At 25.2% G+C, this 27,744-nt stretch overlaps 2 protein-coding genes across 4 annotated transcripts; both read right to left on the bottom strand.

Moving 5' to 3' along the window:
- Positions 1–131: 131 nt before the first annotated feature.
- LOC126894272 (probable ATP-dependent RNA helicase DHX34) lies at positions 132–26,352 on the bottom strand. Of its 3 annotated transcripts, none has more exons than XM_050665155.1 (18): positions 26,138–26,352; positions 19,817–20,322; positions 15,326–15,444; positions 15,086–15,252; positions 14,702–14,905; positions 13,830–14,117; positions 13,559–13,763; positions 13,281–13,495; positions 13,018–13,212; positions 12,751–12,942; positions 11,726–11,974; positions 11,532–11,648; positions 11,018–11,193; positions 8,036–8,146; positions 7,844–7,965; positions 7,441–7,681; positions 1,729–1,868; positions 132–393 (listed from the first exon to the last, which is right to left on the bottom strand). In XM_050665155.1, exons 2-18 carry the CDS (start codon positions 20,305–20,307, stop codon positions 266–268), a joined length of 3,360 nt encoding a protein of 1,119 aa, XP_050521112.1. In that variant the 5' UTR covers positions 20,308–20,322; positions 26,138–26,352; the 3' UTR covers positions 132–265. The 3 variants fall into 3 exon arrangements, with proteins under 3 accessions (XP_050521112.1, XP_050521114.1, XP_050521115.1); XM_050665157.1 differs by lacking the exon at positions 26,138–26,352 and adding an exon at positions 20,382–20,495; XM_050665158.1 differs by lacking the exons at positions 19,817–20,322; positions 26,138–26,352 and adding an exon at positions 17,140–18,647.
- LOC126894281 (cobalamin trafficking protein CblD) lies at positions 20,557–25,866 on the bottom strand. The gene is made up of 6 exons (XM_050665193.1): positions 25,720–25,866; positions 24,979–25,121; positions 24,441–24,504; positions 23,747–23,856; positions 21,225–21,438; positions 20,557–20,869 (listed from the first exon to the last, which is right to left on the bottom strand). Exons 4-6 carry the CDS (start codon positions 23,804–23,806, stop codon positions 20,775–20,777), a joined length of 369 nt encoding a protein of 122 aa, XP_050521150.1. The 5' UTR covers positions 23,807–23,856; positions 24,441–24,504; positions 24,979–25,121; positions 25,720–25,866; the 3' UTR covers positions 20,557–20,774.
- Positions 26,353–27,744: the final 1,392 nt, after the last annotated feature.

Genomic DNA, 27,744 nt, shown 5'->3' with positions numbered 1-27,744 from the left:
ATTAAGTTTGATGTATGATATGATACATAGTATCATATGTCTTTTTTATACAGGCTTTACTCGTTAAACATAAGGATAAAGGATAATCTTTATAGTAATCAAAAAATTATCTTATTGATAATAGAATTAAATAACAACGAAATTGATTTAATGAAAGTAATTATTCTTGTAGTATAAAAAAATGGTATAATAAATTAAGTGTTCATAGTAATTGTAAAATGTTTTGAGAATATTTGTAAAATTAGTTATAATTAAATAATGAGCATCACTGTAAATGTGATTTTTTATGCTTTAAAATATCAGTTGGTGTCAAATACAAAACTTCTGAACATTGATCACATTCATATTTTTTCGCATTAGGTTTCAATTTTATTGTTTGATCATTAATATCACCTGAAAGTAAATAACATAACAAATTACGAGAGATTCATAAAATCATCAAGTTCAAAACTTTTTATGTCTATTTATTTGAAGCAAATAATAATTTGGATGAAAATTTTATTGTATATTAATGATATTGTATTCAATACATTATTATTGACTCATTAAATGTGTACATATTACTAATATAATCAATTGAACTTTATAAATACTAATTTTTATAAAATTAAACTGAGATATGTAATTTATTTTTAATTATACCATTTATATAAAAAAAGATTGAGTTATTAAAATAAAATAATATATTTGGGATGACTTCGTAAAGACTTAATTATAAATGGTATAAAAAAAGATCCATGAAAAAATATACTTAAGCGTTTAAAGGGTTTTGAATTATTTTAATTTTCTATAAGTATTATTTATAATTTATTTATATTTTTAGTAAAATAATATCTCTAAAATTTAATATTGTGAAAATATTTTTTTTATTCACTAACACCTGCGTCAACTAAACAACCAATTCTGAACAAAAGCGATTTAAAAAGTTTTTATAAAAGTATTCTCTCAAAATATTTAAGTATACGTATATGTATCTTTATATATATATTTTAAATATATATATATAAAGATACATTGTTTTTTACCACAAGCTTTAATTTGCAATGATTAGATTTATATACAAATTTCAAAACTTTTTGTTTATACAACTACAGTAAAAATCAATTATTATTTATGTGTAATTTATAAATTTCTGTACTTTTAATAATAATAGTCAAAAATAATCTTTATTAATGAGTTTGGAAACTACTTTTTCGAAACGTGAAGATTTACTTCACATTTGCAGTCATAATAGGTTTTTAAACATATAAAAATACCAAAAGTTTTCCAAAGTCAATATTCTATGAAATAGAAATTACAATGTTAAGTTTCAGGGTAAATTAATATAATATATAATTTATACTTAATACAGATTGAATTCTATAGATCCTATGGATTCTATAGATTCACCAAGAAACTAATCGCATGTAATTTTGTATTCTGTATTCCAAATAAAGAACTATTATGTTTTAAGAGATTAAAAAGTTATAATCAAACTTTAAAATTAATACTAAAACAAACTCAAGACAAATAAGTTTTTTTAAATTCTTCGTATATAAATTTATGTCACTAATTTCAGATGCTAAATATATTGTAAAATTACAATGGTAAAATACATTTAAAACTTTATTCATTATCTATGAAAAATTAAGCATCGAAATTAACAAACTGTAACTTATTTAATATTTCATGAAAAAAATTAATTTTGTCATTTATTAATTATACATAATATAAAATTAAAATTTTTACCTTGTGTTGAGTCACTAATACATTGAGAGTGGCAAACTTGTTTATGTTGCAGCCTTTCGAGTGCACTCATTATTTCTATTGTATTTTCACAAAAGGGACAAAGCCATGGTTCGTAGACCTCTTGACTTTGACCCGTCAAACTAAAAAATCAATATAAATTTTATGTAATATTAAATTTTAATAAATAGTTATGCGAACTGAGAAGGAATTAATTTTACTATGATGTGATTTTTTTATTTTTATTTTTTGGTGTCTGTTACCACTTTTTCTCAGCTTTCCCTGAACCGAATTATTTCAATGATACGTCAAAGATCACAAATCGTATCTAGTCGAAAACATTACCCTTTAAAATTGAAAAAATTTCCCTCGTTCCCCGTAAATGAAGGAAATCTCTAAACAAATTTAAATTTAAAAAAATTGCTAATTTTTGTCATTTTTACAATTTTTTTTGCTTAAAACTGCCATAACTTTTTTAAAAATGATTAAATAAATTTAAGTATTTTTCTTATAAATGCATGATGTGTTTACTTATCATTTGGTATATTTTTTTTTATATATTTGACCCATTAACTGCCCTCAGGCGGGGATTCAAAATGACAACTTTTGAAAGTGTTCCGGAAATATTGACGCTTTAATATATACCTTAAATTAAAGCTTATATAATATACTTTATTATGGAAAAATAATTTTTGGACTTTACTTTGTCTTTACGGTGAAAATTTTTCACAAAAAATTTACTTTTTTAACTTAACTTTTGAAAGTGTTTCAGAAAGTCTGACATTTTTTTATATATCTTAAATTAAAGGTAATGTAATATACTTTAATTTGAAAAAAAAAATTTCAGATTTTTTTTGTCTTTTCGTTAAAAAGACTAACGTATGCTATTTTTGTGTTAAAATTCTCAATTTTATATTTTACATTGTTAACTTTAAAATATTATAACTTTTCGAAAAATGTATGAATCATTATAATTTTTTTAAGAGAAGTACTATTTATATTCTTCAATTTTGCGACATACTTTTTTAGCTTCGATGCGAAGCGGAGAAGGTATTAATTTTACTATGATGTGTTTTTTTTTTTTTTTATGTCTGTTGCCACTTTTTCTCAGCTCTCACTGGACCGATTTCTTTCAAAAATACGTCAAAAGATCACAAATCGTATCTAGTTGAAGACATTACCCTTAAAAATTGAAAAAAATTCCCTCGTTCCCCGCAAATGGGGGAAATATCCAAAAAAATTACAAATTTAAAAATCGCTAATTTTCGTAATTTTTTCACTTTTTTTTCTTAAAACTTCCATAACTTTTTGAAAAATCAACAAATCAACATAATTTTTTTTTATACTAAAACCTTAAATATTTACCTTTCATTTGATATCATTTTTTTGAAAATCTAACACTTAACCTGCTCATTGGGGGAGATTTAAAATAGCAACTTTTTTACAAAAACTAACTTTTTCAACTTAATTTTTGAAAATGTTCCGGAAATACTGCGTCCTTTAAACATATATCAAATTAAAGCTTATTTTATGTACTATAAAATGAAAAAAAAAAATTTGTCCCGACACTTTTTCTTCTACATTTAAACGGCTGCCGTAGTTAAAAAAACACTATTTTTGTGTTAAAATTTTCGATTTTCGATTTTAAATTTTCAACTTAAAAATGCTATAACTTTTTGAAAAATGTATATATCAGCACAAATTTTTTTTTTCTAAATACATTATAAGTACATCTTTCATTTGACATACTTTTTATTAAAATTGGACAATTTCTCCTTATATAGGGGGCGTTCAAAACTTAAAATATTGTAAAAAACATAAATTTTTTTCAACTGAACTTTTGAAAATGTTCCGGAAATACTGCGTCCTTTAAACATATATCAAATTAAAGCTTATTTTATGTACTATCAAATCAAAAAAAAAAATTTGTCCCGACATCTTATCTTCTATGTGCAAATGGCTGTCGAAAATTTAAAAAAAAATGTAATGTTTGCGATAAAAATGACCTTTTATCGGGATGTTTTTTGTACTTAAAACTGCCATAACTTTTTCAAAAATGAACAAATAAAAATAATATTTTTTTGTATTGAAACCTTAGATATTTCCCTTTCATTTGATATAATTTTTTTTGAAAATCTAACATTTATTCTGCTCACTGAGGGAATTTAAAATAGTAATTTTTTTACAAAAAATAACTTTTTCAACTTGATTTTTGATAATGTTCCGGAAATACTGCGTCCTTTAAACATATATAAAATTAAAGCTTATTTTATGTACTACAAAATGAAAAAAAAAAATTTGTCCCGACGACCTATCTTCTATACGCAAATGGCTACCATATTCAAAAATATGCTATTTTTGTATGAAAATTATGGGTTTTGTATTTTATTTTAATAGAAGTTGATGTTGCTTTTGCAATTATCCAACAATTTTTTAAAATTAAACACTATCTACAGATTTGCATCGAAGCGTTTCTTATGATAGTGATTTTAATCACTGTCAGATTAAATCTAGACTGAACCCAACTATGCAATGTCTCCACTATGCCGCGACCCCACTGTGCTACCGTTTATTTTTTTTAATAAAACAATTTCCCTTTAAATATTTATATATATATATATATATATATATTGAATGATTCATTAAGGATAAGACACTTAATTTCTCGGTAACTATTGATCATTTAAAATTTTTGGTATTCGGTTATTTTAAAAGTCACTGTACTACACATAAAGTTGGGTTTTTCAAAGAGATTGATTCTTCAGTATTACAGTTTGTCTTACAAACCAATAGACTGTGCTATTAATAATACAGTTAAGGCCTACGACATACTTTTTTGTTTAATCTGACCATTTCCCTTTATACAGTGGGGTTCAAACTTAGAAATAACTATTGTAGATAAAACAAAAACTAAGTTTTATTTAGAAAAGATATTACCTCTTTACGTTCTTCACAATTACATTTAGGAAATTAATTTTACAAACAAAAAATATCAAGAAATTAGCTAAAGAAAATATCATGTTTTAATTGATTTCATAGCATAAATCAAAGAAAATAGTAATTGGCTTATAAAAAATAGATATTACTATTTTTAATTATTATGATGCAATAATAGATTATTTACTATGGAATTTTCAGTCTAAACATTCATTATTTAATTATTTTGCTTTAGTACAATTTAAAGTTGAATTAATAGTGGTTTTATTTCTATAAAATATTACAATGCCACCAAAAAAAAGCATATTCAGTAAATTTTTACATTTTATAAGAAAAGTATGTCAAAAAAAAAATAAAAAAAATTGTGCTAATATCAAGAGAATAAAACGCAAAAGTTGCTGCGAGTGGAGATTTTTTACATCCGGTGGTGACAGAAAAAAAGGACATCTGCATAATATATCACAAAATTGAATGCAGAAACTTGTGAAAACTCATACAATACAACGGATATTAACCGATTATTAAAAAACAAGATAATAAAAGCAAAATAAATTTTGTTAAATTGTTAAATCAAGTCTTTATAATCAATGCTAATGTTACAAGAGTTCATCACCTAATTATATAAGTTATATTTAAATATTTTCAAGTACATTGAATTTTTCTAAGTAATTGTTTGTATAAAACTCATGCCAAACATGGAAATAAATATTAAAAATAATTCATATATTTATATATTTTTTTTGTGTCTGTTACCACTTTTTCTCACCGAACCGATTTCTTTTAACGATACGTCAAAAGATCACAAATCGTATCTAGTCGAAGACATTACCCTCAAAAATTGAAAAAATTTCCTTCGTTCCCCGTAAATGGGGAAAACCTCCAAAAAAAAATACAAATTTAAAAATCGCTAATTTTCGAAATTTTTTCAATTTTTTTTACTAAAAACTTTTTCAAAAATAAAGAAATCAATATAATTTTTTTTTTATAGATGATTGATATCTTTACCTATCATTTGGTATATTTTTTTTTATAATATTAACCCTTTAACAGCCCACAGTGGTGGGATTCAAAATGACAACTTTTTCACAAAAAATTAACTTTTTCAACTTAACTTTTGAAAGTGTTCCGGAAATACTGACACTTTTATATATACCTTAAATTAAAGCTTATGTAATATACTTTTATATTAAAAAAAAAAATTTTGGACTTTATTTTGTCTTCACGGTGAAAATAGCTACCGTATTCAAAAATATGCTATTATTGTGTTAAAATTCTTGGTTTTGTATTTTATTTTATTATAAGGGGATTACACTGATTTTCAAAAATATTATATCAATCTAATTGACATAGTATAAAAAATTAAACATATTTAAATTTTTTTGTTTCTTTGAAGTCGAGAAAAATAACTTTAAAATTTGAACTAGCTAAATTTCCATTTTTATTAAGTGACGAATGAGACGTACGGTTTCTGAGACGGTAACACTTGGGTCTTTCACGCCTGTGGCATTGAATTTTTTCTTAATTCTTTTTGAGTTAGAAAAAAATGTGTTAACTCATTTGATTTTTATCTCATTTAGATTCAATAACTTCAATAAATATTAAGGATCCCATTACTGTAGTCTCCTCTTGTGAGAAGAAATTCATATTAATATTATTTTAGTATGTGGTTTTGTTTTATAGCTATCATTTATTTTCTCAGCTCTCACTTGACCTACTTTTTTGACAAATTTTTTTTTTTTTAAATTAAACACAATCTACAGATTTGCATCGAAGCGTCTTTTATGATAGTGATTTTAATCACTGTCAGATATCATCTATACTGGACCCAACTATGCCACGACCGCACTGTGCCGCCACCCCACTGTGCTGGGTTTTTTTTTATATAGATGCATGATATTGTTACCTTTCATTTGGTATATTTTTTTTATAAATCAGATCGTTTACCTTCCCACAGGGTAGGACTTAAAATAACAACTTTTTCATAAAAAATTAACTTTTTTAACTTAAATTTTGAAAATGTTTTAAAAATACTAGCAATTTCGGATTTATTTTGGTCTTCATGGAAAAAATGTCTACCTATATATATGCACTATAATATGTTATAGTAACATATTCAATTTTTTTTACTGTAAACTTTCACAAAACTTTATCAAAAATTTTTTATCAACTTTAAAGAACCAAAAAAATAGGTTAAAAATGAAAATTTGGACTGATTATTTTTAATATATTAAAAATCAAATCAGTAATAATTTGAAAACATCGCGAAAAGTTGATTTAGAATGGTATATTTTTGTTACTGATGAAAGTTCCTTGTAGTTCAGTGCATTTATTTATAGTAACAAACAGTTTTTATTGAAATTTATTGTATCAAGCCCTTTAAATTTTTATCCACATAAAAATAAAGCAAAATACAACTTCTTTATTATTTTTATAATTTCTCCGTTTAAATTACAATATTAAATTATTGAATATCAATTTCATACTAAATTTAATAATTATAATTAGTATTTATTCATATATTATATTTTAAAATCAAAGAACTACTAATCAGGATATAATTAAAGAAATAAGAGTTGATGCTGCTTTTGGAATAATCCGCCAAATTTTTAAAATTAAACGCTATCTACTGATTTGCATCGAAGCTTTTTTTATGATAGTGATTTTAATCACTGTCAGATTAAATCTATACTGAACCCAACTATGCTACGTCCCCATTGTGCTGGGTTTTTTTATAAAAACTATATAATAAATTAATGAAGGTAACAGATGATATCTCACCAATCATAAGTCAAATAAGGTGATAACCGAAGACCACCAAATTTATCATCTTCACATACATGCCAATCCACATCACTGAAAGGATTGCAACCAGAAAATTGGACGTCTTCGCCTGTAGGGCCAAGATATAAGACTTTTTGGTCTGCAGCCAATAAACGCTTAATCGTATAACCAACATCAGCGTACATGAATCGAACCATATCATCTGCTAACTGTTTTTCGGCTTTTCTATTACTCTTTTCTAATAATAAATTATAAAAATTAAAAATTTCCAACAAAAACCAAATGGGAGTTTATAGGGATAAGCAATAATATAGTTTAAATAATTATATACGAGGAACCAATTGATATGAAAAATATTTTTTGTATATTAATAACATTTTTATCAATTGTTTTAACCTACCATCTAATTTCAGTTTGAGTAGTCTTTCCCAAGTATTTCGTAGCTTAGATGCTCTAACTATTAACGTTTCAGCTGCCTCCGACAGTGGAAACTCCAATAGTAACCAGGAATCACAAACTACTCTAAAAGTATATAAAATATATAAATTTGTTGAACTTTATAATAAAAAAGAAAAATCAGTATTGTACTTACTGGGAAAAATTCTTATTGGTACAAATATTTCTGCTAAATAACAAAAGAGTCTGTATAGCGGGCATTCTTAAGGAATTCATAATGTACGCTTTAGTAGTTTCTAGCAAAGACCTTAAAAAAATAAATAAAAATATATAATAATTACAAAATTGAATAAATGAAAAGTTTAACAAATTATGTAAGAATTTATTTTCTTACAATTTAAAATTTTATATCGTTAATGTAATGCATATCATAGATAGTTATATTAAATTTAAGAAATTAATATAAATTCAGTGAATACCAAATACTACATCACTGATGTAATATTTGATTGGGTTCGCCGAACATTTATTATTTTCAAAGTTTTTTGGTCTAACAGATATAAATAAAACATAGCTCTATTTTAAAATAATTAAATTCATACAAAAATTCCTTTGTCGAACAATTATTGCAGATGATACTCCAATAGTATTCGAATACATCCTACAGAAATTATAGATACGAAGTAGAGATTGAACTTAACAATCAAAATATATCTAATTAATAATATTTCCTAAGCCATAAGTAGTCATCAACTCAAATGATGCGAATTCACATCAAAAAAATATCAATATCATTAAAATAAAAGTAATGATGATAAACAGAACATATGAACATATATAAAAAAAACCAACCACTATATAACCTCAAAACCTTTAATCACAATGAAGTTCTTTAAGGGTACTTCTTGTACATTACACTTATGAAATCTTAAAGTAAAAAAATCTAGTATAGTGGGGACGAGGCATAGCTAGGACAAGTACTAATAATATCTGACAGTGATTAAAATCACTATTATAAAAAAAGCGCTTGGATATAAATATGTATATAATGTTTAATTTTTAGAAGAAATTGTTGGATTATTTCAAAAGCAACATCAACTTCTATTTTTTTAATTATATTATGATTAGAAGTCTTATGATTTATAAGTATAATACATAAATAAATACTTATTAAAGTAGTTCCTATTTTATACCTAAACAGGCAACAAGTTTGTTTCGCTTTTGTGTCTGCATTATACGTGTACGTTTGTTATAGAATTTAATAAAAGTTTAAAATACATACCACGGACATATAGATAATAGTAAATTAATTTAAACAAGTTATTTATTAAATGAGTTACACAGTAAGTTATACCACATATCAAATTTCAATAAAATGAATATAACCATAGATAACGACGGAAACTAGCTGTATAAAAACGTAACTATTAGATCAGATATATTAAAACAAACTATACTAAGTGATAATTGTATCAAAAATTATAAACGTTGTCAGTTAGGTCTCAGATACTCAGTATACATTTACAATAAATAATATATGACAATCAGGATATTAGAAAAGAAATCAAGCATCTTGAAATAGAAATTTCACTACTATACTAAATCAATTTGAAGTTAACACATCACTCAATTTAAAAAAGTAACAAACTAAAGTAAATGTTAAGTCTTTCAAAAAAGTAACGAATTATTTAACTTAATCAAAATAATTAACTTTTTAACGAGTTAATGCCCAATCAGTCATGTTGAATTATATACTTTCGAATTTAGGAAGTTATACTCATTTTTATACTTAGACGGGAGGAAGAGTGTGACTGAGAAATAACTAGTGATAAAATAACAACAACGCGTCAACTCTCGTTATTGATATATAACTTCTATAATACTGGTACAAAAGTTGTAAATGACAGTCATTTTCTTAGTTAGTTCATTATCTATTAAATAAGCCAGTTAAATAAGTATATTAATTTTAAAAAATAAAGATGACACCCTTATAATATACAAGGGATGATATGAAAAATACTTCATGATTAATTAATTAAAAAAAAACAAATGTCTAAAAGAAATCAAAAAAATTCTCAATGCTATTTTTTAATTTCGAATAATTAAGTGATTTATTTTAAGTGACCACTCTGTTAATTTTTTTGTATTTATTATTCTGGAATTTTATGAGTATGAAAATAAATAATTATCTATATAATATATTCTTATATAATTTAAAAGCTTTAACTATCAACATTTTATGAGTAAATAATTGTAGCGATAAAAAAACAATCAATAGCAAAAGGTGATCATGTAAGTAAGTAAAAGTGTAAGTAAACTCATACAAAAAATACTTTTTTTGAACTAAATTTTTAATTTTCAGGTATCTTCAGTCTAATTCTTAAAATTCGTATGTCTAAAATGAGAAATTTTACAGAAAAAGAAAAAAACTTGGAGGTCATACATCGTATATACAACGATTTTTTATTATCAATTTCGAGGAGGTTAAAATTAAGAAATAAAAAATTCAATTGTAACAATGAAAACAGTTTTATTCTCCATTTAATAAAAAAATAATAAAAAATGAAAACTAATAGATATACGACATTTGCGAGTCAAGCTGACGGTTTATTAAATGTTATTTATGGAAAAGACAATATAAAAATATTACCCATTTGATGTGTTTTGATGAAGAGTTAAAAATACGAGCTCACTTATCGAAGATGTAATTGCATTATTTTTTTTTAATGTAATAGTACACTGTTTACATAACTTAGATAATTTTTTACGTTTTTCAGATTATGATAATGTCACATAAAATATGAAAAACTATGCATTCATTCTTTGAAAGTAATAAATATACAATATTTTTATCATTCTTTATAGTAGTAACAATGAAAGATATCTAATACTTTTGAAATTTTCTTTCATAATATTATGGCAATGGCGATGTCATCTCATTTTAGCAACAAAAGGCATTTTGGCACAATAATAATACTGATATATACGACATCAATAATTAATACATTATAACAGACATGATTTATGTCATAATAATTCATAGCATATTTTTTTAATATATGATCAGTAAAACAAAGAGAACATATTAATAAAAATAACAATTTTTTAGAGTACTAAAGTAAACGTATTAAAGTATTTTAATTTCAAGTTTTATAAATTATGATTGTTTTTAACTTACATGTAAATCAAAATTTGATGTTTCGAACTGATAGTACTTTTGCTTTTAAAATCAGGAACATGTTGTACATCTAATTCAGTCAACTGTAGTACTTCGGAATGATTACCAAAATAGCTCATAGGATGAAGTGAAACAAACGGTTTACCTTCAGTGTGAAATAAATGTTCTTTAGTTGTCTAAATTTGTAAAAAATATATTTAAGTTAAAATAACTATTAATGCAGTTTATAAAGTCTAACATAGAAATGATCAAAAATTTTCTAGATAACATTTCAGGAGAAAATTTTTGACAACTACGTTTAAAATTACACACGTATATATACTTTTAACATTCGAATAAACTTATTTTTTAATTAATTATATAACTAGTAAGATTATTCTTGTACTCCCTATCACAAATGTAAAATATTTGTTTTACATAACAATTTTTCAAACGTTGCACTAAAATCTCATATTCTCAAAATAATCCATTTTCATTCTAAATTTATTAGTTAACAAAAAAAAATAACTTTTACCTTACAAGAATTGAATTCGTCAGCTATAGCTATATGAGGATATAAACCACTACTTAAAATTATTTTTAACATCATTAAATCTTTGTAACTAATTGCTGTAGTTCCTTTTAATAATTGCTAGAAAAAAATTGTTCATTACTAACACAACTCATAATAGTTAGATATATCAGTAAATAAGTAGTTGTGTACAATACCTTAACTTGACGTTGATTATGTCTAAGTCGAAAATCAATGTCTCTTATATCAACAGTATCATCTTCCGTATCTACATTTTCTTCAACTTCCCAAACGTCTTTTTTTAATACTTTTCGCTTTCTTGACTCTTCTTCTTTATGTGTTTTTTTCATATCACGCAATAACTTCAATTCGCCGTGTCTTAGAGCTCTTTCAGCACTAGTCATATCGTCCATATTTTTTTCATCGTTTTTTACCAAACCACACTCCTAAATGTATTCATGTTTCGTTAGATAAATAGTATACATAATATTCTAAATTCCAACAACTTATGTATATCTAAAAGAATGGTGGTAGTGTAAAAAAAAATCATTTTTGAATTATTAGACATATTGGTATCTTTAATTCTTCTTTAATGATATTTTTCTTTTGTTATTAAAATATTAATCAATAACATAAAATAGAAGAAAAATTTTGGGAGGTTAGTAAAAAATTGAATACTTATACATTTTAAAAGATAACTAATGTAATAGATATATCTTTTTAAATTTTTTGGAGGGCCTCAGTCCCAATACTCTTATCAATTTCTACTTATGATTGATAATTTCCTACACTTTTACAACGTTATTAAATTTATGGCTCATATCCAAAAGCTGATGTCACAAAAATGGTTTTTTGAGATTTTATATAATTTGTGTAGAAACCTTTATAGTGTAGAGGTAAAATTGTAGAGTCTACACAATTTTATCTGAAATTATTGTTTTTTGCACTTAAAAAATATCAAAAATATGATTTTTATTTGCTTTTGCGCTTCTTAAAAATTGCTAAAAGTTACATAATATGTAATATATTAATATGATATTATCATATTAGAAAATAACCATAAAAATACAAGTTATTAGTTAAATATTTAGAATAATATTTGAAATTCTTATGATTCTTTTATTATTATTTTTTTTTTTAATAATAGAAAATATAAATATATTTATCTTAAGTTATTAAAATAAGTTCAAACTTTCGGTTATAACTTTTGAAAAATACTAACGTCTAATAGATCTTTGAACTGTCGACGCAACTTTGTCATTTCATAGAAACGCTGTTCTTCGAATCCTCTTCTTTTACACCATTGACGGGTATTAATGTTTTGTCCATCACTCTTTAACTCTAACCATTGTTTAAACGCATTCAATAAAATAATTGGATCCCCATGGTCAGACTCCAAATCCATTCTAGCTCTCTAAATGTTTAATTAGTCTATTAATCTTTTATTAATAAAAATATTGTAAAAAAATTATACTAAAATTTATCTTACCTCGCATTCGGGATCTTTATAGGCTTTATTTGTAAAAGGTGTTTGAACTGATAGTACACAAGCTAAAGATAAAACAGGTTCTAACTGATCAAAAAGAGACCCCATAATAAGCATTTTCCCAAGAGGTATATCGACAGGTAATCGAGATAACATGTTACCAATAGGAGTCAGTTTCTCTTCTTTTGTTATAGCACCCTAAAGTTATTATGTTTCATTAATATTTTTTTACCATTTTAATAAAATCTAATTAATTTTTAACAAACATATTGTTTTAATGATTCAATAGCATTTTCCACGCTTTCTGGCTGCGGCGGTTCGATAAATGGAAATAAACGAGCATTTGGTAAGCCCATAGCTACCATTTGAAGCAAAAGAGAGTCTAAAGGCACTTTTTGTAATTCAGGTGTACTATATTCAGCCATAGATTCAAACTCATCCTCGGAATACAAACGGTAACAAACTCCGGGGCCAGTACGACCTTCATATAATTTTGTAAAAATCATATTAATTCATGCTACGGTTTAAAAATTAAGGTCTGTACCTGCTCTTCCTTTACGTTGGTCGGCACTTGCTTTGCTTACCCAAAACTCTTTAAGTCTCTGTACTTTGCTTGCCGAATCATAGCTCATCTCTTTCACTTTACCGGAATCGACTACAAATCTTATGCCATCAATTGTAATTGAAGTCTCGGCAATATTTGTTGATATAATGCACTTCCGTGTGCCTTCTGGTGCATAGTCAAAAACCTTAAAAAACAAAATTAAATATAAATAAAAATATGGATATTTAAGAATTTATACTTTTAACTATACTTTGTCTTGTTCATCTAAAGACATAGAACTATGTAAAGGTAAGATGATCCAAGAGTCTGCTTTTTCACAGTACACCCGTGCTGAATCTGCCACAGCCGTAATTTCAGCCATACCACTCAAAAACATTAACACATCACCTCTCTCGTGCTTAGAATATTTTTTATCGATCATCTGTAGAATTTTTACAAATGGTGACGGATCAAAACGTTCGGATTTTTTACCAAGAACTTTCATTTCACTAATAATTGGATGATATTCTAGTTTTATAGGGTACAAGCGACCCGGAACCTGAAAAAATGAATAGAATTGTAGTAACATTAAAAAAAAAATAATTAGTGATAATAAACGATCTGAAACGCTAGGGATAAATTGAAAGCTGAGCAAGTAGAGCATATTTCCAAAACTCTGCACTTATTGTGTGGTTTTGGGATCCTGCACAAAAAATGTTATGAGTAACAATTACCTTTTATTTTTTATAAGTAAAAATATAAGGTCATTTGGTCGTAATTTAATTAAGTTTTATAATATATCCAGTGTTCCAGAAATCATAACGCCAACACTAAAAGAGTAATGAGAAAACAGCATGATTTGTACATAAAATCAAGTGTCTGTCAGAATAAAAATTCACAATTATTCATTACTATTTAAATATTGCAAAATTAAAAAATAGAATAAAAAAACTATAATAACTAAAAGAAAATTTATAAAACGTAAGCCTTCTAAATTTACATGAATAAATATAAATATTGTTTAATTCATGGAAAATGGAAATTTAAAATTCGTTTTTTCAAATCAAAAATACGGATTCTTATTCTTTCCTTCGGCTCTTAACTTGATAAAACGTGTCAAAAGTAAAGTAACCCATAGAATACCTGTATTAGTTTAGCCAAAGGAGAAAAATATTTATTAAATAAATCCACATTAATGGTAGCAGACATAAGAACAAGTTTAACATCAGATCGTTGTTGTAACAAGCACTTCATCACTCCTAACAAGAAATCGCCATGTAAATGACGTTCATGTATTTCGTCCAAAACAATAACATCATATTGCGACAGCAAATCTTCTCCACATACCTGTAATCAAAAGTCAATAATAAAGTTTACATTATAATCATAGGCACAACTAGGAAGCCTTAAAATTAATTTATATGAGGATCACAGTTTTCAATTTTTTTAAATAATATTTCAATATTAATTGTACATAATTATTTTTGACTATTGCTAAATTGTATGTCTAATATATAAATATATTACTTGTCTCAGCAATAATCCTTCAGTTAAAAATAAAATTTTTGTGTTTTTATTTACTGTCTTCTCAAATCGTATTTGATAGCCAACATCATTGGTAAAAGTAGACATGGACTCATAAGCAACTCTTTTGGAAAGTGATATGCAAGCTATTCTACGTGGTTGCGTGCAAGCTGTACAAAATATTCTTCAGTTAATATCAAATACCATTTTATTTATTGCTCTAAATAGTCATATATTTATTACCAATACACTTATAACCAGCATTCGATAAATATTGAGGAATTTGAGTTGACTTCCCACAACCTGTATCGCCAGCTATTATCACAACTCGATGATTCTTAACAGCATCTATTATTTCATTTCTAAAAGTTAAAAACTTATACAAATTTCTGAATTGATAAAAAAAGTTAAGTTATAACCAGAAGTGTGTTCAGGATTTTGTCTTGGGAAAGTGATACAATATATTCAAAAATACATCTTTATCAAATATTTATTTTCGTCGTGAAAAGACTATCCTTCATATACCCCCGTAAAAACAGTCATACTTATAACTTTCTTTATTAAATATATAAAATATTTTTTTAATGTAAAAAACATATTTTATTATGATAGCCTAATAAAAATATACAGAAGCTGTGTTGACGATTTTCAGATGGCTAACTACCCCGCAATGAAATGTGATTAAAAAATGTGTTTCTGTGGGAGTTAGTACATAACGTAGTTTTAACTAATAACACGGTATTGAAAGAGTGTTTTTAATGATTATTTAATTTTCTTTCGCCAACATGTGCTGAATAATAATTACTGGGTAATTATAAAGTATAACTGTGAATCCACCTAAATATTTTGTAGTCATATTATTATTATTATTATTATTATTTTATTTAAAAGTGTGAACTATTTTTATGTTAAACTGCTTCTGGAGTAATATTTTTCCAGAATAATATAATACAACATAATAAACACGTATGTTTGTAGTGAACGCTAAACTTAATGTCACAATAAGAAATAATACAATAATCTCTGTAGTAAGTGGTTTAACAAAAATATGTTTGTGAACATGTCAAAATAGTTAAATTACTATAACGAAAAATTTAGTTATTCAAAACATTTTATATTAATGGTAACTATTTAAACTTTCAGTCGAAAAACTCAACTGAAGTAAAAATTTATTTTTTCCATTTATTCATATTTTGTACTTCAAAATAATGTTTTTAAATAAAAGTAATGTGAATTTTAATAAATAAAATAGTTAACGAGTTTATTGATACGCAATTGCCTAAACTCAGGAAGTTTGACCTAGTGAAACTTTCAAGAAATTTAACAAAATAATGATTATCTCATTGATAAGCAACAATTTATCTAGATCATTTTTCATGATCTTTTAATAAGAAATTATTTAACAAAATGAAATGAGTTGAAGTCTTCTTAACTTAACTTTATATCTTTTAGACTACAATTTTCTTATCGACGAAAGAGAGGGAAAAAGACGTTACAGTTTTTGTTAAACACTTGGGTAAATCAATTTATTACAAAAAAAGCGTTTGTTTTAGATCTTTTAATTTCATTAAAAAAAATTTAAATACCTTTTAGATTCAAATGTATAAAATTTTAAACAAAAATTTTAAGCCAATCAGCTCTAATGGAAAAAGAATCGTAACCAGGCGTTGAAAAATGGTGATTTAATATTTAAGAAAATTGTAACTTTTTTAAAGTTGACTTTAACAAATTTACTTTAAATTATTATATAATTAATGACAGCAGTGTATCCAGTCTATAATTATCAAGGAAGTGTTGAAAAACTAAGAAATTACCTTAAAATTTATCATTTTAATTAGTCTCTTATCGCTAAAGAGAAAAAAAAGTGTGTTAGATATGCTGCTATTTGATAGTAAGATCAGTAGCGTACATAGAAATTAAATTTGGAGGGGGTTTTTGAAATGTAAAGAAAATTAGATGACACTGCCCATATTGTTCGCTCACAAAAATTCCTGTTTTCGATTACTTTATTGTGGAAATATTTATAGTATGATATGATCTATTTTTATTGTTATTACTTATTGTTTATCGTCCAAAATTGTCACTTAGCTTATAAATTTTATAAAGTTTTGTGCTGATGTTTCGAACTCGTTGTAAAATTCATATTTGGAGCAAAATTACAGGTCCGAAGTTGTAACTATGTTGCAGCTTTGCTTTGTATTGTGTAAACGGCTCTAGAAATCCAGACTGCCTCTTTATCACTGTGTTTGCATGGCTTATTTTTATATTGGTAATCGGATGATAAGCGATAATGTCATGATTATTTTTTGTTGTTGATAACGACAGTCTGTTATTGATGTTGTTTTTATCTGCGATTAGTTTTAGATTGCTATTTTCGTCATTTCTTGATATTTTAATCTTCCTTTTCTACACCGGCGAATTTCTGATAAATCGAATTAACTTTATCACATATTATGTTTTTTCTTTTTTACCTGGTATATTTTTTCTTGGTATATTATAGGTAACAATCTTAATAATTTTCCATTCGTCTTCTCAACTATGGTTTTTTTGGCATTTTTCGATTTTTCATCACTTCTAATAAACATGTTTACAAGAATGAGCATCTTTATTTAAAATGTTGAACTCGTCAAATCTAATTTTGTGTCCACTGTTTTTGGCGTGTTAAGATACTACGGATTTTTCGCTCTTTGATAGTCTCGACCTTTTTCATGTTTTTGTTGCATTCTCTTCCTGTTCTCTAATATATAACTTGTCATATGAACAATTTTATAGTCACCTAGTTTTTGTAATTACGCTAAAGCGTCCTTCGAAATTCGTAAGTAGTGTTTCTATGCCTGTGTTCGGTTCTTGTTTTGCATTTTTTAGTGATTCTTGAGATGTTATCAGAAATTTTTGTACGTACATAAAAATAAGAGTTCCAATCTTATCGTCTTCTTTGTTTTTCTTAATGTTTGTAATCGCATAGCCATTATTTTAAATTCATTGCCGTAGATACGTTTATTCTTCTTTTACATCGTCTTAGCTATTCTTACAGTTGTTATAGCCATTGTATATATTAATTTCATTTTCTGTGTAGGGTATTAGTATGAATCGGTTATAGGTATCTGTCGATATTTGTGCTTTTATGTACATTTCTGTGTCGAATTTACAATTCGGCTATTTCACGGCGGTGCCGTGTCAACTAGTACATCTAAGAAAGATAGATGTTCGTTTTTTCAATTTTTACTGTGAACTGTATGTTGGCATTTTTAATATTTAGATGTTATAAGAATCTCTTTAGATGGCCATAATTGTGTTTCCAAAGCACAAATGTGTCATCTACAGATCGTATCCACGATTTTTAAATTTTTGACCACATGTGTTCATTGATTTTTTTCCTTGCCAACATTTGGAAAATTTCCTCATACGTGAAAAACTTGACGGACTTTGTCGAAAATTTACAGCGAACTAGTGGGGAAGAAAAAGACATTCCTGTCAGTTTTCCGTAATCTCTCTAGTCACAATGATACCAGTAAAGGTCAGGCTTAACATCATTAAAAAAAAAAATGGTTAGATGTAAAACTCAATGACTTATTAAACTATACACCAAGGCAACAGTTTTTACTCATCAATATTTAATGGAAACAAGATTGATGTCAAAAATAAAATCGACAGCACTAAACTGAAAACGTAGACATCTGTAAATATCTGTAAATAGAAATTTACCAATATTTTATTTAGTTTTACTAAATTATGGTTTCTGAGTTAATAAGTTTTAGCCAAGCGTACATACTGTATATCATTTATTAAATATTAACTTTGTCAAAAATTATTATGTATAAAACTTATTAAGTACGAATTTATTGAAAAAAAGCCATTAAAAGTAATAAAACTATTTTTTAACAAACTAGGTTTTATAAAATAGTAAGGAAATTTTTTAGTAAAGTCAAAAGAACGTTTTTACACTGCTTTATTTTTTTTCATAATTAAAAAATGACCTAAATTAAAAATTGTGAAACTCTCCTATTTGATCACTCCTCGCCTTCTAATTTATTTAACTTTGCTATTTAGAAGAGGGCACATTTTTAGACATTTGATGTTTACTTTTCCTGTGCTTTTTAACTACTTACAAAATTAGGACTTAAAAAGTTTTTTCGAAAACATTTAATTATTTTTAAAATAAAAAAAGAAACATAAAAAATCAGTTATTTTGGAAAAAGGGTTTCAAAAAATTGTTTAAAACATTCTTATAATTTAAAAAAATTAAATTAAAAGTTTTAAATACCAAAAACTTTAAACAAAAACGTAATATTAATAAATAATAAAACAATTATAAAAATCTGATTAATTTTTTGTTTTAATACCACCAGTCAAATGGAGTATAGTATGTCATATATCATATGCAAAATAAATAAATAAAATAAATGGAGTATTATTAAGGGCGATTAAATTAATTTAATATAATATTAAAATACGAGTACAGTACTTAGATTACATGTTAGAATAAGTATCATTTTAAGTATTCAGAAAAATACAAAAAAATGATTCAAATATTTACAAAACTATTGAAAAATATTACTAAGTTTATTAATTAGATAAAATTTGTAAGTTAATTAATAATGTCTTATTAAAGGAAGGCAACAAAAAACACAGCAAGCAAATTAAATTTGCCAACAAAATAGCAAAATCATAGTACTAGACAAATACTATTTGCCTTGTACAGTATTATAAGCTCAAACAAAAAGTGAAGCTTACTTGAACTGATGAACTGGCAAACTTTTTTGAGAATCTCTTAATTTTACCAATTTATTAAACCTCTCTTTTTGTTTAAAATCCATATACATTTCTACTAACTGACGAAACTGAGTGATATCATCTTTCGTTAATGGTCTCTTTTCATATTTCTTTTCTTGGTCATATGTAGGTAACCTACTAGTTAATTCTTCATCAGAGATACCCAATTTTAAATTAATCATATCCATTTTATCGAAAGTATTTGGAAGATTTAGAGGGTTTTTATTAGTGGTAGTACTTGAACTTTCTATGCATAATTTTTTCAAAACAAATGTTTCAAATTTCTTCACAAATAACCAAGCATCATCAACGTCTTCAACAAGGTCATTGCTGAAAAATACTTTGTCTAGTGTATGTTTGTAATTCAAAAACGAAAATGTTTTAGGTGACGTTTTCCGATGTTTATAATTATGTTGATCAATATCTGAACTTTTTCTTTTCTCGCTATACATGGTCGAAATGAGCTCCTATAGAATAACAACCAATAAGAGATCATATTACCATAAATTCCTAAAATTTTAAACACCTATAAGTAATTTATTATAAACGGTGCCTCCTCCCTAATATTTACTTCTGTAAAACAGTAAACATTTTATATACATATCTATCAATACATACTTATTTTTACTTATTACCTACACTGAAACACAACAAATTATCAATCTATGCATTGCATAGGCAATAGTAAGTCAAAACTCAAATTAAACAATGATTATATCTTTATATATTTTTATATAATTACTTTTATAATAGTAAAATTATATTTTGTTATTTTAAATTTTTAAAATAGGTGTTAATTATTTTTTTTATTATTACATTTACACATTTATTTATATCTCGTCAAATAACTAGTAACAGTATAATACATTGAAATAAAAATTTAAGATTCAAATACGAGTATGATCTTGATACTACATAATCATTCACCATCAGTATGATGTATTTGGCTGACTTCATCTAAAATATCTTCAACAATATCTGTTTTTTCTGGTGAAGCATTGGTAAATATGTTACCTACATAACAAAAAAATATTTGAAAGAAATTGAGACTGTAATTGAATATATTATTGGTTATTAAATGTCAACAAATAATTGCTATTATTTCAAAACAAAATAAAAATTATTAAAATATATTTATACAAGTATAAATAGAATATGATAAAAGTTTATAATAGAGTAATAATCATAAAAAAGGAATTTTTAAATTGATAATAATATACATTCATGGAATTAAATGTATGCCTTTTAACATGTATTATTTGAAAAATGTTGATTTATACATTTTTTCATTAATCTTTTATTAATCTAAAAAAAGTAATTTTTCAGAAAAACTAATGACTCTCCAATATTATTAACTTTTAAAACTTACCAATGGTATTAGGAGAGAGTTTTTCAACTATTACTTTACACTTTTTTCGAGAACTAACATGATAGACAGAATGTTTATAAGGCAGTTCTAATGTAGAAAAATCTACATTATGGCCAGGATTAATAGCTGGCAGACCAGTATATGGATGTATGAAGTCGGCCCAATATCCTGCACTTTGTAAACGATCAGTAATTCCAAAAGCCGCATACAAATACTAAAAAAAAAAAATCATCTATTATCTAACAAAAAATCATTACTAAAATAATTAAACATACTATATAAATAAATTACCATATGAAAAAATATAATTAAAACATAATTAAATACCAGAGTTCATAAAGACTAGTTATATATTATTGAATTAATATAATTTAAAGTAAATCATGTAATGAATAGTTTAATAAACAAAAATAAAAATGCTTGATTACAAAAAATATAGAATTAAAAAAGAAAATAGAAAATTATTATTTAATCAAATTGGGGTTGGTTTGGTATGATATGTATGCTAGATTTGTACACTTCATTTGTATTATATTTATAAATCATATAAAATAAATAAATGTATAAAAAATATCTTTATGATTTATGATTTGATAAACTATGAAAATTTGAAATTCAATAACAATAATAATTTTAATGATACAATAAATCCAAAACTATATATATATATATATATAGTCTATATTTAAAGTCAACAACTTTGTAGGTTTAATTTTAGTGTATTTAATTGAAAGAATAATTTTTATTTTTAATAATTAAAAAATTGTATATTTTCTCAAACTGAACTTAATAAATTCTATAATTCAACTAATACTACAATGATGAGTTGTATGATTGGCTAGATTCAAAGGAAGGCGAGAAAGAAATACATAAACTTGCAATGGTAAGAGAGAAAAGCTCTAAAGATTATCATTATATAAGGTGTATAAAAAGTGTTAATAATAAGGTACTCTTGAGTGATGATGATGTGAAAAAAGGTCGAAAGAGTATTTTGAAAAATTACTGAATTAGATGTACCCAAAAGAGACATTAGAGAATATCTAGTGGAATGAGGGAGTGGTAAATTCAATTAGTGAGAAAGAGATATGGGAGGCTGTGGCATCAATGAAAAAGAATAAAGAAGTAGGACCAGATAGAGTACCAGTAGAAGTATGGCAAATATTAGGCAGTGTTGGCATAAGGTGGTTGAAGGAACTTTTAAATAAAATCTTATTAGAAGGGAAAATTCCAAATGAATGGAGGAATAGTATTGTGGTGTCAATATTTTAAGGTAAAGGTGACATATAGGAGAGTGGAAATTATAGAGGCATAAAGCTTATGAGTCATAGTATGAAAATTTGGGAAAAGGTAATAGTTAAGAGGATAAGAAATATAAAAGGCTAGAGGTAAGAAGATCAACTATTAAAGAAAGGGGTTTAAGAATAAGTAGAAGTAAGACAGAGTATATAGAGTACAAGTTTGACAAAGGAGAACACAAGGTAGGTGAAATGAGGAGATCAGTGACAATAGGCTAGGACATGATTGGAGAGGTGAAGAGTTTTAAGTATTTAGGGTCAATTGTGCAAAAGAGTGATGATATTGATGAGGATGTAAGACACAAAATTGTGGGCGGTTGAAGTAGAGAAAAGCGTGTGGCGTCTTAAGCGATAAAAAAATTCCAATGAGGCTGAATAGTAAATTCTACAAGACTGTAGTGAGGCCAGTTATGTTATATGGTTCAGAGTATTGGGCGATTGATAAGAAAGTAAAGCAAAGAATGAGTATAGCAGAGATGAGAATGCTTAGATGGATGAGTGGAATGACTAGAGAAGATAGGATAAGGAACGAGCATATAAGAGGGAGTATAGGTGTAGAGTCAATTGTGAATAAGATAAGAGAGAATAGACTTAGATGGTTTGGTCTTGTTATGAGGAGAGAAGAATCAGAAGCTGTAAGAACAGTTATAGAAATTAATGTTGAAGGAAGAAGAGGTAGAGGAAGAACAAAAAAGAAATGGAAAAATGCTATTGAATGCGATATGAGGATGGCTCATATGATCGTAGATGATGTGGGAGATTGTGTCAAGTGGAAGTTTAGGATAAGGGTGGCCGACCCCAAGTAGTTGTGATTAAGGGGACGAAGAAGAAGAAGAACTAATACTACAATATTATTTAACCAATACTTAACACTAATATATTAAAGAAAAAATATTAGGGTGATCTTCATTGGACAAAATGAAACAATTTAATACTATGTACCTCTAATTTTGTTCTATGTATAAAAAAATTTTTTTGTGAATTTTGAGCTGAATACTTCTTAATATGCCTCAAAAGAATTGAAAATTGACAAAAAAGAGTCAAATAGTAATAGTAACATTGTTTACTATGTCTAAATTATTAAATATTATAGATATGAGAAAAATACTTATTTGTAATTTGATAAAAAATTGTTATGCATATAATTTTATTGTAGCATTGCTTAAATTCAATGCGTCAAATTGCTTAAATTAGGTATATAAGGAAAACCCTAAAATCTATACTTACTTGTTTAGTTAAATTTGACAAATTAGTGCTAGATATTTGTTTCAAATTAATTGTTATCATACATAAAGGAAAGTGTTTTAAGTGTGGAACATTGAATCGCTCAGTTATTTCTAAAACAGATTAAAATATAAAATAATTAAAAAATTAAATAAAGTATAATAATATTATTGTATAATATTAAAATTATGTAATTTTATATTCTAGATATTTTATTTCTTTGACCATTTTTTAAAACCTGATCAGTCAAGTATTTTTTTAAATTCCTATGGTGTTATACAAATTGTCATAAGTGCAAAACATAAACCTTTTCAATAAAATTGAGTCTTAATTTTTTGGCACTTCACTCAAAACATCTTTTTCTAAATTATTAATAAAATTCTGATATCTATTTTTTGAGAATTGTCAGCTCTTAGATATTAGCTACATTTTTTCAGGTAAAAACAATGTTTTTCAGTATAAAAAAATTTAAACTTAATAATGTAAATGAATTTTATAATATTGATTATATTTAACAATTTTTGTACATTGTAGTTTAAACACTTTTTTCTAATTCAAGTACATAAAAAGAATATTTTACACCACTGAATAACCAATGAATATAATAACCCAAAACTAGAAATTAATAATAAATGTTCAATACTTTAAATTATGGTTTTAACAAAATGTATTTTTGTATAAATATTTTTTGAAATACCTGATCTTAACAATATTGGACAGTCTTGCGAGTGATAATTCAGGTGCGTTGTAATAATACAATCCTGTAAAGATTATAACATTGATGTAATTTCGATTTTAACTCAACATTTAAAGTTAGCAAAAAAGTATTTTTTTCTTTCAAATATTTTATACCAAATTTATAAGCACGATCAAAAAAATATTTTCATTTGTCATTTTTAGATTATTTTGCAATTTTATTTAAAAATTTCCAAAGAATTTAGTGATATCAATGTTGTTTACATATTTAATTTAGTTATATTTTAATAATGATTTAAATTTAAACATTTTTTATGTACTATGTAAAAAATTTTTTTTTGGTTTCCTGAAAAATGTTTGACTTTTATATTTTTATTATTCATAATATATGTAAAAATAACAATTTAAAAAAATTTATCTCTTACAACCATTTTTTTAAATTGTTTTAAAATATAATAATCCAAGTATAAACAATTTAAAAAACTTTTTAAGATATATAAAGTAATATACAAATATTACTGTGTTCAAAATATACTTACTTCTGGAGCTATTCCAACATTATTAGGTAATTTAAATTGGCTATCTTTATTTTTTGGAACTAGTTGCCAGTTAGGATTTGTTCGAAACTCTGAGTCTTCAATTTTCTAGATACCAAAAATTATATTACTATAGATGGATAAAACTAAAAATAACAATATATAATTTAATGATTTAATTTTATTACTATAAAATGAATAAGATTAAAGATAAAAGGTCATTAATTAAATTGTAAATAAAATATTTTCTCCAAATAATATAACAACCTATAATTAAAAAAAATAAGGGAAATATACAGAAAGTCATTAAAATAAAGTAACTAGGAGAATTAAACTTTACAACCCAAATTTATGGCTTAAATTTTAACTGTATTGTAGAAAATATATTTTGTTCGATTTTATGTAATAAAAACAATAAATTCAGGAGTTGGTTTTATAATTAATCAATGAATTGATAAACAGGGCTTAACTTTTTAAAACAATTTTGTTGGAAATATTCTAAGAGCTCAAAATTCAGATATAACCTGAATTCAGCACTACTGTTTACTAAAATAAATGAAAATTAATTCAAAAATGATTTATTATAAATAAGATTTCTATAAATTATAGTAAATCAGTAGAAATATTGTTAAATAATGCATTCAAATAAAATTGAAGAACTAGTCTTTTATTAACTCCATAAATGTTTTCCTCAAAGACGTATTAAATTTTAACACTTATTTTAATATAATTTAATATATTTACCATGACTAATTCATCTTCATGTTCCAGTAATTCTTCTCCTTTCAATTCCCTAGTGCGCCGAGATTTTCTTGAATAAGCCCTATTGGCCAATATATAGACTATTTGTCTGCCACTAGTCGTCATTTTAAGACAAGACTTCAACATTACCGTAAACCTTATAGTAGGGAGGTGGCACACTATTATAAACTATACTATTAACTATAATTATTTTATGATATAAAAATATTACAATGTAATAGGTTTAAAAAGGCTTGTAAAATATAAAAAGCTAAAATTACTTATACACAAAAGAATATGTACTAAAAAATTAACTAAGTGAATCAAAAATTGGGTAATTTAGATTAACTGCGTTTTAACTTTGAAACTTCTAAATATAGGTTACAATACAACTTAAAAGTTTTAATAAATTTTTACTAACCTTGAGACACTTATGAGTACTAATAGTTACGCTAATACTAATAGTAAACAGTCGTTCTTTTTAAATGATAGTTCCTCGACTATTTATAAAATGTTTTAAAATCATGACTTAGACTGAATTAATTGTTTGACAATAGCCATATAAAATAATAACTTTTAATCACAAAAAATGTCCATATCAAAACAGCTTTTTCTACCAACAATACAAAATATACATCATTCGTTGATAATAAAACATATTATCATAACATATGAATTAAATGGTGTAAAATCTATCACGAGTATAATTATCGCGCCATTTTTTAAATTTTACTAACGAAGATTGTATAGTATACACGGAACGAATCGTTAATTTTAATGAACTAATTTAGTTGATTACTGCTCCTCAATTTGAATTAGTACACTGATTTTGTTCAATTAACGTTAGATAGTATTTTAGCTTCGATGCGAAGCTGAGAAGGTATTGGTTTTACTAAGATGTGTTTTTTTTTTTTTTTTGTGTCTGTTACCACTTTTTCTCAGCTCTCACCGAACCGATTTCTTTCAATGATACGTCAAAAGATCACAAATTGTATCTAGTCGAAGACATTACCCTCAAAAATAGAAAAAAATTCCCTCGTTCCCCGTAAATGGGGGAAACCTCCAAAAAAATTACGAATTTAAAAATCGCTAATTTTCGAAATTTTTTCAATTTTTTTTACTTAAAAGTGCCATAACTTTTTCAAAAATAAATATATCAATATAATTTTTTTTTTTATAGATTCATAATATCATTACCTTTCATTTGGTATATTTTTTTCATAAATTTAACCCTTAACCTGCCCACAAGAAGGGATTAAAAATGACAACTTTTTCAACTTAACTTTTGAAAATGTTCCGGAAGGTCTGACACTTTTATATATATCTTAAATTAAAGCTAATGTAATATACTTTATAATGGTAAAAAAAAATTTCGGACTTTATTTTATCTTCATGGTGAAAACAGACATCAAAGTTTATAAAAAAAATACGATTTTTGTAAAAAAATTCTTTTTTATATTTTTAACTTTATAATGCTATAACTTTTTGAAAGATGTATGGATCAATATAATTCTTTTTTTTTTAGATGCATGATGTCTTTACCTATCATTTGGTATATTTTTTTTATAAATCTGACTTTTTACCTGCCTACAGAAGGGGATTCAAAATGATAACTTTTTCACAAAAAATTGACTTTTTCAACTTAAATTTTGAAAGTGTTCCGGAAAGTCTGACACTTTTCTATATATATTAAATTAAAGCTAATATAATATACTTTATTATGTAAAAAAAAAATTTCGGACTTTATTTTGTCTTCACGGTGAAAATGGCTACCAAATGCTATTATTGTATGAAAAATCTCAATTTTATTTTTTAGATTTTTAACTTTATAATGCTATAACTTATTGAAAAGTGTTATGATCAGTATAATTTTTTTATGGGAAATACTATTTTTTAATAATCCCTTTTTCATTCGACATACTTTATCTTAATCAGGATATTAATAAGGAACTAGCAGTTTATGAAGCTTTTGGAATAATCCACCAATTTTTTAAAATTAAACACTATCTAAAGATTTGCATCGAAGCG

The sequence above is a fragment of the Daktulosphaira vitifoliae genome, unplaced genomic scaffold (assembly GCF_025091365.1).
Source record: "Daktulosphaira vitifoliae isolate Bord-2020 unplaced genomic scaffold, ASM2509136v1 Scaffold_1, whole genome shotgun sequence".
NCBI classification, from domain to species: Eukaryota; Metazoa; Arthropoda; class Insecta; order Hemiptera; family Phylloxeridae; genus Daktulosphaira; species Daktulosphaira vitifoliae.
This window is presented reverse-complemented; position numbering and strand designations above follow the sequence as displayed.

Excerpts from the sequence above, each read along its gene's own strand:
- LOC126894272 (XM_050665155.1), bottom strand. The coding sequence starts at position 20,307 with ATGTATAGCGAGAAAAGAAAAAGTTCAGATATTGATCAACATAATTAT. Across the intron at positions 13,764-13,829 it reads CTTTAGATGAACAAGACAAA|GTTTTTGACTATGCACCAGA; the intron begins GTATAGTTAAAA and ends TTGTTTTTTAAG. Across the intron at positions 13,213-13,280 it reads TTGAATCATTAAAACAATAT|GGTGCTATAACAAAAGAAGA; the intron begins GTTTGTTAAAAA and ends TAATAACTTTAG.
- LOC126894281 (XM_050665193.1), bottom strand. The coding sequence starts at position 23,806 with ATGATAACAATTAATTTGAAACAAATATCTAGCACTAATTTGTCAAAT. Across the intron at positions 21,439-23,746 it reads TGTCAAATTTAACTAAACAA|TATTTGTATGCGGCTTTTGG; the intron begins GTAAGTATAGAT and ends TTTTTTTTTTAG. Across the intron at positions 20,870-21,224 it reads ACTCTCTCCTAATACCATTG|GTAACATATTTACCAATGCT; the intron begins GTAAGTTTTAAA and ends TTTGTTATGTAG.